The sequence below is a fragment of the Anser cygnoides genome, chromosome 1, assembly GCF_040182565.1.
Source record: "Anser cygnoides isolate HZ-2024a breed goose chromosome 1, Taihu_goose_T2T_genome, whole genome shotgun sequence".
Taxonomy (NCBI): domain Eukaryota; kingdom Metazoa; phylum Chordata; class Aves; order Anseriformes; family Anatidae; genus Anser; species Anser cygnoides.
Window position 1 is genome coordinate 58,382,309 of NC_089873.1, and position 19,405 is coordinate 58,401,713.

Consider the following 19,405-nt stretch of genomic DNA (forward strand, 5'->3'; position numbering starts at 1 on the left):
CTGATTCAATATCCATTATTATCAGAACAGACTGCTTATACCTTTCTGAACAATGTAAATGCATGTGGCTTGCTTCTCAGAGCAAAGGGGATGGTTTTTGCTAACTAGGAAGAATGCTATCAGAGCTTGCATCAGCATCTATTTGAGTAACAGCACTTGCACGTATATGCTATGATTGAAGTTATGAACCATATGCATTTTCTAATCACTGTTATTAAAACTTAACTGTACAGAAGTATCACAACACTCACACAACCCAGTTTAACCAAAAACTTCCATAAGCCTAAATAAAATTTTTTCTGGAAAAGATTTGGAAACAGACAGTCCAATCATGCCCTTTTTACCCTTCTTGGTTACATCTAATATTTTCATATACTTGTATATAAAACCCTGGTCACAACACTGAACTCACACCTAACTAACCATGACTATGGGATAAAGTTATTAATTGCTAGAAGGAGAGAAGTTTTCAAATAAATAAAGTCAATAGCCATACCCAGTCCTCTGTATCGGGAAAGCTGCTGGTAAATTTGTTTCATCCTCTCAATATTCAGACGGCTTGCTTCGGCATGATTTACCATTGGTTTGGGATAATTAACTCCTATAATACATTTTGCAGCCTTCTGGATGCTCTCTGGGGCATTCCAAGGATCATAGATGTATTTTGCAGGGAAACCTCTAAGTACAGGCAAGTAACGTCTTTAAAAAAAGAAAGAACATTTTAAATATCAAGCTATTTAAGCAATTTGACAGTTTAAGCAACATCTACGAATTACTGTAACCTCTGGACTGTGAATTACCTGATGTAATCTCCATTTGGGTCAGTTCTTCTGCCAAAACCCACTGGACAGTAGCAGTGAAAAAACTGCTGAAAGAAGGAACTACAGGATAACCACATCCAGCTCCCAGCATTCACACTCCAATCTGCATCAAGTAAGAGCTCTTCAAAGACCTTGAGAAATCAGAGCAACAAGTTAGTGTGAACATAGCACATCTCTGGAACACCTACTTTTTCAGGAGCTGTTCAGAGTCTTGGATTTCAGCAGAGTAAATCCAGCTCTTCCACATGGCAACACTCTTTCTAAACTGGCACATTCACAGACTGCTGAGTACACAAGTACAAACACTTACCTAAGTGCCAAAGTCAAGAACAGAAGTGATAGCCCATTTTGGCTTTTAACCTGTAAAAAAACCTTGTAGACATCTCAGAAAGGTAAGACCAAGAAGTTGCACCTTTTTGCTTAAACACATCCTTAAAAAATAAATCCTCGAAGTATGGCAGGAGTTTGATTACTTGTAAGTGTATTTGTTGCTTTTGGAAGAGCTGCCGCTTCACATTGCAACTTCCTCAAGCTTTGCTAACTTCCACAAAGCAGGAAACACACAAGGCACATTTCTAACTCTGTGAGTCTAAACACCTCAACTTGTGCAGCAGCTTTCACTAGTCAAGGAGACCTAAGAGTAGAAATCAAGAGCTTCAGGATAGTAAAAATATTCAAAAGCTGTGATCTTGAAGGCCACTAGTTAATCTAGTAAGTCATGGTTTTGAGGATACACCTTTGAATTCTTGGAGATGTTTACATTAAAAGTAACAAATGAGGAAGCTGATTTAAATCTGGAACTCAACAGTTTCAAAGCATTCAAGTTTCTAGCACTGATTGTTTGTTTTGTATTTGTATTGCTTGTTTTATTACTTGTTAACAGATACGAGCCTAGCGTGCGTAACAAGAAGCTTCTTTGCTCACTAGTCATACCACTAACAATACAGGCTAACAAGAAAGAAAGAAGTCTTATTCTTTGAAGGAGAACTTGTGAGTACTTTTTATAAAAACAGCGCACTGAGTAGTTTTCAAACAGATACTTAATACCTATTTTTCAAGTTCTGATTTTCCTTTCAAACTTATTTCCTTTCAAACATTGTCTTCAAAAGTTCCAAAGAACCATCATTTTTCTTTACCCTAAGACTCTGAAACTTAGTATGTTACTATTGCCACCCAACCTGAGCTAGTATTTTTTCCAAAATAGTCTCAATAAGGCAATACTGTTGAACAAGGATTTCCCTCTCCATATATTCATGACAGCTTTCATACTACAGTATACACCGAATAAATATTACAAAAGTAACATTGCCTACATATCTGCAACTACTAGAGAAAAAAACCCTATGTTTCGAAACAACTTTTTTTTTTTTTTTAAAGTAAGCAACCTGTAACATAAGATCTTTAGCTGAACGCTAAATGTTAGCGCACAACTATTCCACTAGATGCTGCCATGTAACAAGACTTCGGAAATAACATTTCCTCGGAAAGAGATTAACTTTTGCTAGCTAGGGACACGCTAACTAAACATCCTTCCACTGCACAAGTCTACCCCCCATACCTCTGCATTATTTCAAGAGTAAGAAAAAGTTGGCACTCATCTGTAATACAGTTTCTTCATTTGGCTGAATTACCTATGCATGTTTATCTTCAATGTCTGTATTTATGAACTGCAAAGGAAAATTTCTAAGACAGCTTACGTTGTTGTGTAACCGAGACTTATTTATTTATTTTAAACAGAACATGTTTACTTGCAGCTGATCTGTTGAGCAAGGTGAAATTTCATAAGATTATATACATACATAAATGTGAAGTTAAAATCCTGAGAGCAAGTAAATTATTTTTTTAGACTTCAGAAATAAAGAACTATTTTGTATTGATTATTAGCATTTAGTAAAACAAATGCCATCCTTCTAAAAAAAAGTAAAACTGACTCAAATGCTAAGATGAAATTACTCCATTCTTTTCTTCAGAAGACTGACATTTGCACTTTGAACTTCAACATCTCCTGGACACTTACACGGCAATTAATTGCACTGAAACTACAGCTAAATCACTTGCCTATACTTACACTTCTAACATTAGGTGAATGGCCAGAAGTGTCTGAAAGGACACTCAGCTATTAGTTTTCTCCCTTGAAATCATGTGTTCTTCCTTTGCAGGGAAGCAAACAAGATGTGAACAGAAACTGCACATACAATACAACTGGAAAGATGTTCCAGTTACAGGAGTAAACCATACTTACTTGTAAAGACTTAGGAAGAAATCTCAAATTTAGAAGAATTGCAGACCTGTTCTGACTGCACTAAACCTTCCAATATAAGGGTGTACTCAGTAGGCAAAAACTTCTTTACCACTGGTTTGATCAGAACTGATTTTGTCCACAGTTTAAGGCTTCATACTCAGCTTATTCATTTTGTGGATATCATTACTGTATAGTGTATCTGAGGCTTCAATGTTAAAATTCAAGAAAGAGAAACAATACCTTCATTCCTTCTTCCCAACTAATCCAGAGGTCACCTCGAGTCAAAAAGCATGCCACAGCATGCCGCGCTAAATGGTGAATCCAGCCTTCTTGACGAAGCTGTGTCATAATTGCATCAATCCAAGGAAAACCTGTCCTGCCTTCTGCCCATTTGGCCAAAGCCTCGGGATTTTTATCCCATGGAATTTGAACACAGATAGGATTCCCCTCCATTTTATCAAACCGTGGATTGTTAGTCGCCGCTGTGTAGAAAAATTCACGCCATAACAGCTGGCCATAGAGGGAGAGGGGAGGGGAGCTGTTCTTTTTTACCTGAAGATCAGCATTAAAAGGAAAACATTTATTAGGAGAAGGTAAGGAAAAAAAATAAATCAATAAATCTATGAATGTGTAGTTGTCCATGTAGAAACCATACCTTTTTGTACAGGTCCGTTAGCTTGAAATAAAAGAGACGACAAGACAAACAGCCAAAGCGGAGGTAGGGACTAAGCCCAGTAGGGCTTGCCAGAAGGGAATTTGCATTCATTCGTGGTCTTTCAAAGTTTGCCACCCAAGCCTTCCAAAAAAAAGAAAACCAAAAAAAAAACAAAAGCAAAACATGCCAATATCAGTTTACAGATTAGGTAGCAAAAAGCCATCATAAAGAGATAAATTATACACTGTCTATAAATGAATTCAGACACTGGACAGATGATCACATTATCTTAGATCCAAGATAAAGCAGTCAAACATTCAAGGGGTTCCTCTTGAATGAGTGGAAACTCTAGAAGACAATTCACCTCAATGCAGGAGGCATTAGCTGTCCTCCAGAACTACCTATCCCTTTTTTAAATATAAAGGAAACCAAGACAACTAACAGTACATTAGCTTTTAGAGGAATTCCCCTTCAAAGTTACAAGAACTATGTTTCAGGTAAAATAACTTCCAAAGAAAAAATAATTCAATTTTTCAGAGCACAAAACAGAATGACAGACTTTCTCCAAAATTCAAATTAAGAGACAACCTGCTATTATCTTTTAAAACCACAAAACAGCAATTTGATTTACGTTTTTATATAAAGGCCTTGAGTACAAGTTTGCTTTTGTTTTTTAAACTACTTGCCCAATTCTTTTTGTGTTTCATTGCAAAGGGCAACTATGTTTTCCAGGTACGTCATATTTGCAATGACTTGAAACATACCTTTCGTTCTAAATGTCTTTCCAGTCGTGTGAGAGCTTCTGTTTCTCCCCCAGGCCATACTGCAGAAGGCAGACCATCTGTGTCAAAACCTGAAAAACAAATTAAAACAAGGAAATTCCTTGTCTGCCTCTACTGTAGGGCAATAAAATTCTAGCATATTGATACTCAGTGACATTTTATTATATCTTGAGAATAGCCTTAAGTTGGACATGTGACAAAGTACAAGTTTTGTAATAGTACGCAATCAACTCTTATCAAAGCCCATTCAACACCTCTAACTTGCAGAAAAAGGCAGTTTTTATATTCCATTATCAAGCTTAATGCTGAATTACCTTTTTTAATTCCACATTTGTTTTGACACAAAGAAAGCAAACTTTCTTTCATTTTCCAAATTATGTTCACATTTCCAGCTCTGCAATATGTGGGCTAAAACACAAGTTTCACTTTTTTTCATACTACTAAGAAGCAAGAATTATAATTTACAGAATGCTTGAAAACTTTTTGCATTGCATTAAAAGCAGGCATGCTATCTTCAGAATTAATACGCTTGTTTCATTGACCTGGACATAAATAACAGATTGGGATTGTGGTCAATTTGATGATAAATAAGTACTTCTGCTGCAGAAGAAAGATGAAAAGGTAAGACTTTTTCCCCCTCTTTTCTCCTTCCAAAGACTGTTCACCAAGAACATGAGATAACATGTCTGCATACAGTTTAGTGAGACCTTCCTTTCTTAAAAAGGCTTTAAAAACAAAGTCTGTTGTAAGGGAATTCAAACAGACTAGACAGAACTGCAAGAACACAGCCAAAATCCATCCAGATGCTTTTGTTAGAGATTTAGTAGTCATACTACATTTGTTTGCTTTTCAAGTGGGGAGTTGGTAGGAAATCAAAACGTTATAGCTTGGTAATATTTCTTAGAATTTACAGAAACAAGAGATTTTTTTAGAAGCTTCTAAAATAATTACATGCTTTATTGTGATCTTTTTTGGCATTACAAGTGAAGGGTCGAATCAGTGACATGAAGCACAAGGATACCAAATACATTTAATACAAAGTGAAGTATTAAAGATTATCGGTATGTTCATGATGATTTGGTATCATCAGAATGGCTATGCTGCACTACAAGAAGCTAAGCAGTACTTAGTGTAGTTTGATTTATCTGACCTACCATTTAAATATAAAACAACACTTAAGATGTACAGAGCTCATTATCCTTTTTTTTGTTCTATTTGTATGTCATAATTGGCATCAGTTTAACAATTAACTATAAACAGACCCTCTCTCATGTGGTTATTTTTAAGTATTATGCTTTCAGTGGTAGATTACATCTTTCTTGTTGCACAATGTCTAAGCAGTCTCAGAACATACCTAGCTCTTCAAGTGATGGGACACCGTATTTCTCGTCATGGTCGTCAGAAACTGGAGTAGTACATTTTTCCATTACTTCTGGGGTTATGGTCTCCACTGGCACCTCCAGTGGTTCCATTCTACTAATTAGAGTCTGGAATCGCTTGTAGGTAAGAGGCGGCTGTCCTCCATTTAATTCTATGATTCTGGAGTTTAAAAAAAAAAGGAAAGAAAAAGAAAAGAGGTATGTCAGACAATGGCATATTACAAATGCATTGTAAAAATATAAAAATTTATATAATTCATATAAATTTATTGCACAAACTGTATAAAATATATACACCTACACACATGCAGAGAAGAAATATTTTTATCTACCTGTAGCATGCTATGTAGAACAACAGATACATGTGTTAATTCGAACGGTTTCAACCTTAACTTTACACCACCCTTTTTCCCTCCATCAGGGAGGCATATAAATAAACTCTTAATAACCAAATCAATTATCTGTAACCCCTGGGTTGAGAAAAGTCCCTCTGTAATGAATACAGACAGCCTGAGGCAAAGAAAAATATAGATCAACAAAGCAGATGAAAGACCACAGCTACATAGGTGGGTTGGGTGCATCTTTATAAGATTATGCTATTTGCATAAAAATGTATTTCTCTATTCTGGTATTGAAAACAGAGCAGTTTCCATATTCTGCTTTGTCAATCTTTAAATACATCTGCAATCTTGGAAACAAGAAAACTTCAGGTGTGGAGGAAGAGGGAAAATTTTCAACTTAAAAACAGTGGAAGAATTCCCTGTCCTCTCGTATGTCTAGCTGCCTCTCATACATGTAGCTTCTAACAGATTAAAACTGGCATCTACCACAATAAATTACTCAATGTTAAGATAAGCCATGTCATACTTTTGAATAGTTTGCAGATTATGTTTCTATAACAGGGAGCTAATACTAATCCATTTAAATAGATCTCTGGAAAACTATAAACAACACATTAGGTAATGCAACACAGGGCTATCAAACAATCCCCAATTAGTTATTGGATACATAACTGAGAGGAAACAGCTCTTCAAAAATTAAGAACTTTCTGCTAACTTGTGTACAAGCAAGTGACAAAGACAGAACAATCTAAACTAACAAAATAACTAACTAAACAAAAGCAGATGCCAGTTGTGAGAAGTTAAAGGTATATGAACCACTTCACTATGAAGTCAGATAATTAACCGTTACTTTCAAAATAACGTAAATATCAAAGCTACAATTCAGTTTTCTGCATCAATTTTGGAGTTCCAAAATTCTTCTCATTTGCATGGATAGACGAATAGATAAAAGAAACATAAAACTAATTTGTAGTCTTCCTAACTCTAAAGCACTCTGCACAGAAAGTAACACACAGTATCTAAACAAATACTGCATAAAAGTCACACCTTTCTTCTTTGTAAGACCAGAGATAATGGTAACTTACTTGTCTAGGTCATATAACGTATGAGAAATTCGAACAATGACCTCCACTCCAGCTTCACTAGCCAGCTTCTTAATTGCCGCATCTCTTTCCTTCCCAAATGGTTCAGAGTCATATTCAATTGAAAGTTTTGCAATGTTCCACTCCTGAAACACAAAATAAATATGTGGTCCTTCAGCAAGTCAGCTGCTTGATGGAGGGGAAGGGAAAGGAGAATGGGAAGGACACAATGCAACACAGCTACCCTCTGGGGATAGCTGGCAGAAGTACACAAAGGCACAAAATAGATTTAAACACCCAGACTCACAAAAATAAAGCCCAACATTTTGGCATCTGGATAGGAATCACGCACAAAAAAAGCCTCTGTTGATCCACCCCATTACACTTCTATGAAAGTTTTGAAAGCTCAGCTCTAACTTTAGGATCCATATACCTTAAGAGACATAACAGAAGGGAAATTATGACACAGACTGCCTTCTGGACATTTTCCCGCAACAGTACGTTACTCTGCAGAAAAGCTTTTCACATATGCCTATCAGCTTTAACAGCAGAGCTCAAGTTTTTGGAGAGAAACGAATTCAGAGGTAACCAGATTCTTCCCAGAACAGCTTCAAGAATGAAAGGGGAGTGCAGTGGAGCAGCAACTACTTCCTCCCCTCCAAAACCAGACACCACCATACATTTTCCCTTCCTGTTCCAAACCCCCATCCTCCACCAACCCGAAAGGAAAGTCTTCCAATTCTCAATTAAAGTTCAGAAATCTGTCTCTTAAAAAGAGGATGCCATGAAGTCTAACACCCTTGATGTCACAGGCCATTTAATTTTACCCACAGATGCCGATAGCAAGCCAGCAGTAACAGACGGGGGAAAAGAACTGAAGAAAGGCTTCACTAGCAACTATGGTTTGTGCAACAGCAGGAAACTGGTAAGGTGGTAATGCACAAGTGATCCTAGAAAGCCACCCTGCCAATCAAACTCAGAGAAACACTTTTCAAATCCCAGATCTCTTAAGCAGATGATTTAAACCTACCAACCAGACTATTTCAGACAACTGGATTTACACCAAAGAGACAAGGGTACTCAACGCTGCTCGCCCAGGGTGCTGCTTCACTTCTGGACCCCCTCTCTCTCCTAGATGAGGCCCAGGTACAATTCTGGTGGTCTATCCGACCACCCTTGGGAGTGCTTGGCTCCTTCCACCCCAAAGCCTGCCAACAATGACCCAGCAGGCCCTGAACCCTTCAGCAGCCTCCCACACCTTTATGCAACATCCATTTTTCCTTTTGTTGTGTAAAACCACTATCCAACCATTTGCAGCATTTTTTCCCTAATTTTCTTTCTTTCTTCTGGCACATTGAAAAGGAAGCCATGAAAATTGTGTCCAAGGAGCAGAGCCACATGACACAAGGAGCCAAGGAACTTTGACACAAGCGTGATGTGATGTGATCACACCCAGATCACATTAGCATGCGCCAGGCACTTAGACCAAGGACACAAGTCACTGTGCGCGTACTGCTCTGCGTGATGGATGCTTTTAGCAACACTGATGCATTTAAAGAATTAGAGATTGACCCAATTCTGTTTTCTTCATCAAGCCAGTCCCAAAGCACCAAAGGTACAAAACAGGCTAGGACAAACTGAAGAGAATAATGCAAGAACCAACTAAAATTTGACTGGTTCAAATTAACCAACAGGTACGAAGCGGGTGTCTGCTACTAATGGAATTTGCATCTCTGCAGTCAGATGGAACCACCTTTCTCGAGTTACTTTAACAAAACAAATCTAAAATAATTTTGCAAAGACCTGTAAAATTCACTGGTAAAAATATTGTCTCAGCACTTCTCCAGAAGATGACAAGCTACTGCTGCTATCAGCAGCACTATTAGCTAGTACTGCTGAAAACAGATGACACTGAATTCAGGGATATAAAGGGGTGAAAAGCTCCACTAAGGGTCTCTAAGTGGGTGGGAAAGACAAAAGCAAACAATTATTTATCTCTATGAAAAGTCCTAGGAGTCCTAAAAGTCTTTCGCAAAGATAAAATTAGATCAGTGCTCTGTCTTTTGAAGGAATTGTTCTTCAGCCTGTGAAGAGGAGAGGATCTATCAAGAAACAACTGTGAAATACTCATCCCCCACCCAGAAACCAGCATCTATGCCGGGAATTCTGACACAAGGTTTAACAGAAGTTCCACTATGTCCTACCATTATTTGCTTGAAGTTATCCTCTTTCAGGCAAAAAAACATCTGTATGTGTTCTTTGCACAATGAGGAAACTTACATACAATAAAGGCAATTCTTGGCAATTTGAGGAACCAGAAGACAAACAGACATGAACATTCTTTGAATACTATTTGTCTGACAAGTTATTCTCATTTCCTTCTCAGAAGTTAAATAATGTTCTGAAAATGCAGCACTCTGATGCTGTTAAGCATAGAAAAACCAGCCTGGTAAAAAGACTTAAAACAGCCGTTGTCAAAGTGGCCACTGAAGAATGTAAACTTCTCATCGGTGTCTCAAACCTAGAAGCTACACACAAAGCATCAAGATCTTTGTCCTTAATAAATGGGATCAAAATTTAGTAGGAAGATATCAACCACCTCGAATACTCGGGTGCTGCTGCAAGCAGCAACTAACATCCCAATGCTCCTGCAGGAAGCACTGAGTGGAAACCAAGCACAAACCAGCTAGAGTATCAATCAGTTAGCACAATTAAAGGATGAGAGTGAAGACCAAATTTTTTTTTTTTTTTAATATTAATAGCTTGGTGTTGCAGACTTGAGAATTAAACTTACCAAGTAGACAGTCTCTTTGGAAAAAAACAGATTATTTGCTCATCTCCATCACCTCAACTCAGTCATTCCATAAAACTTTGAAAATCAATTTGCAAAATGTTCATTTTTACTACCCTATATTTACTACCCTAACTATTGTTATCTTAGGTACACTATTATCCAGGTAAGATGAATTAATATCAGTAGCAATCCCTCAGTTTTAATTTGTTCAATAAGACTCTTTCCTGCAAAAGCCTAACACTTCTTTAATTATAAATTGCTTTTTGATATTATTAAATAGCCTGTGAAGAACAGGCATCTGACCAAATTAAAGTTGAGAATTTTCAGTTTTAAGTTCAACTTCACCATTCTCTACAGCAAGAACAACTGCAAGTTACCACGTATACACTACTTCAGAATAATACTCGGCCAAATACATAGAAACTAGGCAAGAATAATACTTAAAAATTGAACAGACAACCCTGCTTTTTTTTTTTTTTTTTAAAAACCAAACTTATTACCATCAAAAAAACTTATTGAACCACTTCTAGTTGCCAAGAAATAACCACACCAGAGAATTGGCCTAAATAAAGGACAGCTCTTACAGGTCAGGCTTTGAAGCAGTATTCACGTGCATAGAATCATGTTTCTTATTTTAAAGGAAACTTGGAAAGGAAAACTTAGTAATAGATAGCACTTATAGTTAGGAGACCGTTAGAAATTCTATTTCTGGAGAGAAAAAGAATAACTGTAAAGTCTAAGAGGAACCCGGTTGAATAGGTGGTATGCACATTAGAAGGGAGGCAAAATCCAAATATTAATAAAAAGAAACCTGTAAGAGAAATCGCAGGAGTATGTTAAGTATTTGCATAGATAGCAACTTGCATTGAGGTACGCTCATACAAGAAATACTCCTAGCTGAAACGAGTTTGGCAGTTATATTTATAGACAAACCAACTGCAAGGTGAAAAAACCCTCTATGTTAATTGTATGCATTTCTAGCATTTACCTTAAAAAGTCTGGGGAAAACATCTGCTGGCTGTCCACGAATAACAAACAAGCGTGAATTCAGTTTCCGTAGATTGGCATCGAGATCCTCAAGACACTGAAGCAGAAACCTGGAAAGAAGTGTAAAGAAACATTTACTTTCTGAGGTAGACCAGACAATTTTACAACAGAAGAAGGGAACTACGAGGAACAACCCAACAAAGATAATCAGATCTTCACTATTTAGTGCAGATTTTGGTCATGCATGCATGCACGTTCACATCCTAATTACACTTAGCTTACAGTAGTTCAATAGCTTATAATATATTCAAAGGCATATGATTCAAAAAAAAAAAAAAACTCATTTAAGTTTTTACCTCAACAGTATTCAGTTTTGGAATAGACTAAAACATACTCAAGCCTTAACCAGAGCAAGAAGTGTCTTTTCACCCTAAAAAAAAAGAAGCACACCACAGCAAAAAAGCAGACAATCAGCTGTTGGCATACTGCTGTGAAACTTAATCCAAGGCCCCCTTACAACACAGCAGCCCGAACTGCTTCTAAAAACAGCATTACCAGAGGACTAGATGGTCATGACTAACCCTTTGGCCTTCGTTTCTAAAAATAGCCCCCTTTGTAACGAGGAGTGCCACACGTGTTGGCTATAACTTCACCGGAATTTTTAACGAGCAAACCAGCAAACAGAAGAGGAACAGGGAGGGAATGGGGTGCTGCAAATCTGCAAGTGCTCAAGGGGAACAGGCCGTTGCAGAAGGGACGTTGAGACAGGTTCGTGTGCACAAAGAATTATTGGTGGGGTCAGTAACTAACGGTAATGGTGGGTGCAGGTTGTTTTGGGGAAGACCGAAAAAAAGCAGGGGGAAGGAGAAGAAAAAGGAGAACTCCACCTGGGAAGAGAGATGATGTGGGTGCCCAGATGAGTGTCCTTACCCCAGACTCCTTGCTAGCATAGCAGGTGGTTCACCCATATTTTTCTACAGTAAAAGCAAAGTTTTCATCAGGAGCTGCTCAAACTCTCTGCTGGGTGTTCCTGCTTATAATGTTGGTGTTCTCCAAAGCCTGAGCTGACTGGAGCAGCCACTAAGCTCTGTGCACCCATGCCATGGGGTTCCCCACCCACCACCATCCAAACGCAACACCCAAGAAAGGGAAGGAGAGGCTCCTGCACCAGGGGGCACCACCCCTACTGAACCTGCCCTAGCAATGCTACAGACTGGGATGAAACCAAAACACCTAATTCTCTCACTGTGCTACATTTGGGTTGAAACAACGGCAGGGTAGTGAGACTACAAAGTAAGCTATGCTGTGTCTAAAAAGGAACTTCTGTATACCCAGTCAGGAACCATGCAGTAGTCATTTCAGCACTACAATCTAGCCTATGGTCACATCTGCTTCTATTAAAGAGAATTTGGGCCCTAAGTTCATAGGCCAGTCACTTCCAGGTCGACTTTGGAAAGCACAGCTTCATTTATTTATTTTAAACCTGGAATTACAGTCCTTCTCATTACTCTCACCCACCTCCATCTTGCTCCCAAGGAACACGTGTGTTCAGAAAAACTTCACAAATCACTCTCTATAAAGACAAACTGCAATAGCATCCCAGATGACTTTGGAATAATACAGGAAAGATTTGGTTTTATTTTAAACTTCAAATTACAGAATAAAGGGAAAAGGTATTCAGAGAAACTGCTCATATGAAATGCTCATAACTATTTCAAAGCAAAAACTGGCCTCTCAGGAAATTACTAGCTTTTTCCTATCTGCATCTCAGTTCCCTTGATTTTCTCAAGGTTTTCTTCCTAACTGATGACAGCATACAACTTCTAGTCTGGACCTGGCACCAAATCCTATTCAAGAAGATTACATGCACTGACCCAGTCTTCAATTCACATCCAAAGTCCCTAAACTTGCCCTTAATACTGGTTAATCTCTATTTTGTTGGTTTCCTATACCTCCTGTTACCTCTCAACTATCTCTTACCACACTGCTGCATTTCCATCTCCATAAAACTCTTACATGTATTTAAAAAAACAATGGTCTAGACTCGAATTGTTAAATATATGTAGGCAGAGAGTGGGAGAGCTGATGGGGGTGTAGGGACGAGCTTCACAAAACCAACCATCTCCCCCTGGCCAAACAAAAACAGAGCAAAACCCAGCCAAATCCCAGCTTGGGCAATGACTGTCACTGAAAGCACATTGTTCAGAGATAAAAACCAAATTAAACCCTAGCGACCCTGTGGCATTTGCAGCAACAACAATGCAAAAGAACACTGCTTTTGAATTTCAGACCATGGATCCAGCTTACAACAAGTGATTACTCAGAATAAACCTGCCATTTATTAAGCCCATTTGAACCTTTCAGCTGGACCAGATGTGCTTAACAAGAAGTGCTGCAAATAATGGAACTCCTCAATTTCATTTTCACCAACTGGATTTGTGCAGTACCACATCTAAAGGCATTTTCTCATTAAAATGAGAACAAAATTTGTCCCCAGAAAATCCTTCATACAGATTTGCCTTGCTCAGCTAGAAATGAGCCTTCTTACACCACCACTTCTAGATACGACCACCACCAAGACATTCAGCTGAATCAACAGCTTGCCATAACCAAAGCGTGCACCTCTTCTTTCTCATGAGGACCTCTAAAACTTGCAGCACAGCAACTCGGTCAGACGCATGCTAATTACCAGCTAGTTTTAGCTATATCCAGACAAATTACATTGAACTTGAGGAAATTCTACCTTTCAGAATTCCTGCATTCATCTAACATGTTTAACGTGTGCCTTTGTGAAAGGAAATTTTTTATCCTACTAACTCCCTGGGACAACTTCTGAATGCAGGACTTTTTCTCGTTTTGGCCTGGCATTATAATGCCTATCCTATAAAGTTAATGAGCCATCTGCAACATACAAATATATGTCAGGGAACGAGTAGTAAGGCATCCACAACATGCACACACACACTAAGCAAACTGATAGAAAAAGGATAAAATAGTAATTCTCAGAGTTCAACGCCCTGTCACAGTGAATTATTATGTAATCCAGAAGAGAAGAGTGTTATAAAACTGGCTTTCCGAAGTTTCCCTTTGACTGCTAACACATGATTTGGAGTGAGAATAGCTCTGAAGGAGCAGCTCCGTGCAGGGGTGCTTACTGCCGAACAGGAACACGCAGACATTTTCCCCACTTGCAGGCAACAACACATAATTAGGAGCTGCTGTGTCTGGGCTGAAGTGCTGAATTTTTTGAGCTTTCTCACCAAAGCCATCAAAACCATGTACTCTCCTCAACTTAACACACTTGAAAATTAGTCTGTGAACTGACCCTGAACAGGAACCCCCATCTCATTAAAAGTATTCTCTCTTCAGTATATGAACTCTAGGAGCAAAGTTTCTTCACAGTAGCTATGAAGTAACAGCTAGGCTTGAACTCTATTATACTTTTTCCCCAAAGTGCGGCAATTACGAGCTATTTAAATCTCCCTTTATAGTAAGGGGTCATGTTTCTGAGTCTGCAATTTAAAACAACTTTTTTCTTTCAACCTAAATCAAAATGAGAAAGCTCTTTCTTCTTCACCTTGAATAAATACAAAAGTGCAGAACGTGGCTTCATTAAAAAGGCACAAAAAGGATGCGTGGATTATTTTATCAGGTAAGGGCATCAGCCCAGGTGTCTGCATCTGGTCTTCAGACTCCCTTGGAGAAACCACCAGAGGAAGGAAAGCTCACCATTCACAGTAGCAAACTGTACAAGGTACATGTGTGACAGGTGACAGAAAGAGACAAAAGACTATTATTGTAACCTAGGTAAGAAGCCAAAGTAGTTATAACCATGAGAAACATACCCATCTTCAACACCATTCTAAAAGGGCATTGCATACATTTTCTCAGGGTTGTCTAATTGTATCGAGGATATTTAGAAGTTTCACAAACACTTCTGAAGACTGTATTCCTTACAAGACTCTTACATAAAATCTTAGCTCCAAGAAAACCTCACAAACTTCCCAGCTGCCAACCGCATGAAGGCTGATGGGGGTCTGACGGCTGCACTAAACCTCTGCATCAGAAGAGGGACTGACAGAAGCTGGTTCACATGATACGGACTGTATTTTTAACAGATTATAATAAAACAGGTTGTAGGAAGTCAGTAGCAGTCTGTTAAAGCGGTACCATTTTTCTTTAGGAGGACACTTGCAGGAGGGACAGTTTTAGACATGCTTTTTAAGGCCAGTTTTATCTTTTGGGGGGTTATTTTTAGGAACGATAAAAACCCAGAAATTATTAACCCCATAGAAACCATCCTCACCAGTATGAAGTGAGAACAGTTACTGGGAATTGAGGGGAATTGAAACACAGTGACTTCACTTTCAGGCATCATTCACATCCAAGAACAGTGGTATTAAACCATTAGGGATTGAGAAACTTCATTTTCAGATTTTCCCTGAACTAATTCAGATTCAGGAATTTAAATTAGACAAGGTAGGAATTTTAGACTTCACAACCACAACACAAGAAAGGAATTTTGTTAGGCTTCCTCATTCTATGGAAGAAGTTACAAAAAAAGTCGAGTGAAAAAGGACAGTGCTAAAACTCGTTTCATTCCTAAATATTTTACCTATGACTGCTCGAATTTCAGCAATCCAAACTTCTGTTTAACCAGTCTTTTAAAATGTCTTCTACCTAACCACTAGTCCTCAAGCCAAGCCCTTAACCTCAATCTCTCCAACAAAGAGAAGCACTGTCAAACAAGAGACTCGCGGCATTACGGATATTTGATCACCACCCAGACTTTGTCTTTCCGAATTACCTTAAGCAGCCTAATGGCCGCTGGATTTATTTTCCTATTCCATTTTTTTCAACTTTGCTATCAGATACTCCTTTGTCTTTCACAGTTAGTAAAGGACTAGAATAAATAAAAAAATTAAACAGTGTACATCAGATTTTTGTATTTGAATGAGTATAGTTCACAGCATTAGACACTGATCTCATTAATATATCATGGAACATTTATCTTTATTCATGGGAAGAGCACGACTGAGCCTCTCTTTCACACATATCTTCTATTTTGTCCCAAGTTCAGTCAGGACGTTATGAAAATCCAATATCACTTAGGTAAACATATTCCTCATAAGCTGCTACAGGAATCGGAAGGAAGGTTTCATCTAATACTGAAACCGTGTAAGGCACTGAGAAGTACCTCAAATTTGATATATTTAGTATTTTATCAATGTATTTTCCTGTTTGCCACCAGCCAATGCATCTTAGACAGCGCAAGCAGTGTATTCTTATGAAACCATAAGAAGATTAAGCTCAGACAGGATTTAAGTGTTATGTACACTCCACAGCATCCTTTGGCAGCAGGCCATGGCAGTATTTTCCTATTACCAAATCAAGGTCACATAGAGGCATGCCTGATTACATTACGGTGTTTCAGTGAATGCCGCACACAACTTCCATTTCCCCAAAAGTTATACAATACTACATTTGATAGCAAGCTTATACCCAAGAGCAGGAAAAAGTTCACATTATTCAACAATAGGTCCAGAAGTGAGCTGCCTGTGGGATCTAACAAGTCTCCTGCAGTCCTCTCCAGCCACTGGAGGAAGACAGGCTCCTTCAGAGTGCAGTCCAGGACTTCAGCATCTTTCGTAACTCAGTACGAGCTGATCTGTGCACAAACAAACCAAGAAGTGCGTCGCTTGGCTTTTTTCCTCCGCCATTTACAACTCTTATCTTTAAACCAAAGCAAAGCTGTGACAGAAGACAACCAAATGCACCCAAGTCCAAGTACAGCTGAAATATTCATAATTGCTGAGAAAGCTGAGAAAGAGGATCTTAAAAAAACCAACATGGGACCACCACAACAAATTGAACTCTTTGGAAAAGAACGAAAGGAGGAGCTCCAAAAAATAATTGGGAGAAAGCAATGTTTAAAATTTAATCTCAGTACATCTTCAGGCTGAGTCCTTTTCAGTGGATCTTCTTTGAAGTTAAGTAGTAAAGACCTTCTCCCATATGGAGTGGGGTAAATGCCAACTTCAGCAAGCAGTACCGCTATATAGAGACACAAAAGCATTTGACTCTAACCTAGCTTACACCGGACACAATGCTAGCATTTCCTTCCATATCATTCATTCCCCATTAATTTCTTTCCAACTGAACTACCACCTCAAAGCTAGCACTCCCCAAAGGAAGGAGGAACATGGCTTTTGTCTTATACAGGAGACATTCATATTCTCCAAACAGCAATCCGTATTTGGCTCCTACTTTTTGAGCCCTTCTTCACAGCAAAGAGCATATCTACTCTTGGTAAAGATCTGGATCAGAACTCCACACTCAAAGGACAACTATTACTCATCCAAGCTCATTCCCGTTTAACAGGCAACAAACATCTCCAATTACTTGCTGGTTACAAAGGTCAGCCTGCTGGTGATAAGAAACTGACAGGCTTGCAGCTTAAGCCTCTTCCGCAGAGTCTTCTCCTCTTTAATATATGTATTCTGCATTTATTTTTCTCTAATCCTCTGACTCCAATCTGTTAAATGAACATCCTTATTACTTGACTTTCAATTCCTCATGCTGACTCTTTCCAGAACGAAACTTTTGGATCCATACAGAAAGCACAGGGGCAAACAAATGCATTTGCAACGTGGACCTGGGGAAATATGACCTAGAAGCAAATTTCAGAACTTGGTCACTTGACAGTACAGACATGTTCACATTTAAACAAATTTAAAGCTCCTTATTCAAATGTATCCAAGTTCTCTTATTTAAATGAGCTGCTTCATGTAATTAAACCAGGGCTGGCCTGCTTTTTATTCCTGTCACTGAATAAAGTAGCTCAGCCACGTTACTGTCCGCAATCCACGCTGTCCATGAGAAAATAACAGCTATGGCTCGTTTCAAAAGAACAAGCGAGATACGGACACCCTAGTCAGACAGAGTCTTCCAATCTGATTCAGAAGGACACTTTCCATACTGCCCCTCCTTCACTTACAAAAACTTTCTATTTTCTTTATACTCAAGTGATCTTTTTAAGGCTACAATTACTGCTAATGAATTTTTACACAGTTTCAACCTTTAGCAGGAAAAGAGAAACTGGGTGAAAGAAACATTTCTCAACTACACTGTATAAACCGCAGGTCCCTGTGGGACAATTCCACCATCCCCGGTTTCCCCCATGTGAAACAACAGGTACATGCAGAGAAGAGAGTTCAGGACAGAGCTGAATCAACCAGCATAGGTGAAAATTGGTAGAAAGTTTGGAACACCAGAAAATATCTGAAGGTATTCCTGAAAGTGGTCATTAAAACTGACTGGATTTCATCTCTGTGGTGCTGGCCTTATGCTGACCCAACATTCAGCATCATCCTAACTTCCCACTGCTACTCTCAGGAGCCAAGAAGGCCAAAAGCCTCTGAAGTGGTCTTTCAAAACTGAAGTTAGCCACTTACATCTGAATACAAGGTAAAAACGAACAAAAGTCTCCTCACATTTTTAAGAAAAACACACGTTTAGAAAGAACCCACGTTTTAAAGTAACATCAAAATCCCCAAATAACTGAAGCAGCTTTGTTTATGAAGCTGTGTAAGTCCAGAAACACTGCTCCTTGCCCCAGCTTTCTTAGCCCGTGAGCAGACTAACGGAGGCAGTGCCTGGCCTCACCCTGCCAGGGACTTCCCGGCAGGAGTCAAAAGCTGACAAAAAAGATGCACCGAGCTCAGTACTGGAAGCCTGGGTATACAAACTGAAATATAGTTGGTTCAAGGCATAATAGCTGGGGAGAGGAAAAAAAACGCAGATCAAATAACCTCCAGATAAACAGGCTATCTTCATCTGCCACAACAGCAGCAGTTCAGTGAAGGGCAGGACCAACACCAAGGTCAAGGACCAACATAAAACACCTCACTCGAAGCAACCAAATTTAATTAATCCAAATTAAGTTATTATAGTGTTCCACTGAACTGTACTACATGGTAAAAAGAGATGCTCAATCATCTCTGAAGTAAGCGTAGTTCAGAAATGATTTTCTGAAGAATGAAACCTTTAAGAACTGCTTTTATACATACATACATACATATATATATATATTACCTGTCTACCTATTCCTTTCAGAAGAAGAGAAGAAATTACCAAAGACCACTATCACAGATTTTTTTTCTTTGGCTATTTAAAGAATAAAGGTAGGCAACTGGAAAACAACATTCTCCAGATGATCAGCACATTTTTTCCAGCTCGCTTGTGCCAGAGGCAGACTCAACAGCAACACAGAAGATGCAGAATGGAGCACGGCGAGCTAGAAGACAAAAATGGGGGGGGCAT

The 19,405-nt window shown here is 38.7% G+C and overlaps 1 protein-coding gene across 4 annotated transcripts in view; it reads right to left on the bottom strand.

The window, feature by feature from the left end:
• Window positions 1-19,405, bottom strand: part of CRY1 (cryptochrome circadian regulator 1) — a 37,449-nt gene that overhangs the window by 6,425 nt on the left and 11,619 nt on the right. For all 4 annotated transcript variants that reach the window (XM_048056993.2, XM_048056976.2, XM_048057002.2 and 1 more), the window contains exons 2-9: window positions 11,085-11,193; window positions 7,306-7,448; window positions 5,855-6,039; window positions 4,483-4,571; window positions 3,719-3,859; window positions 3,304-3,615; window positions 801-952; window positions 497-699 (exon numbers count right to left, since the gene is read on the bottom strand). In XM_048056993.2, the coding sequence (XP_047912950.1) occupies window positions 497-699; window positions 801-952; window positions 3,304-3,615; window positions 3,719-3,859; window positions 4,483-4,571; window positions 5,855-6,039; window positions 7,306-7,448; window positions 11,085-11,193 (1,334 nt within the window). The remainder of the gene's footprint in view (window positions 1-496; window positions 700-800; window positions 953-3,303; window positions 3,616-3,718; window positions 3,860-4,482; window positions 4,572-5,854; window positions 6,040-7,305; window positions 7,449-11,084; window positions 11,194-19,405) is intronic.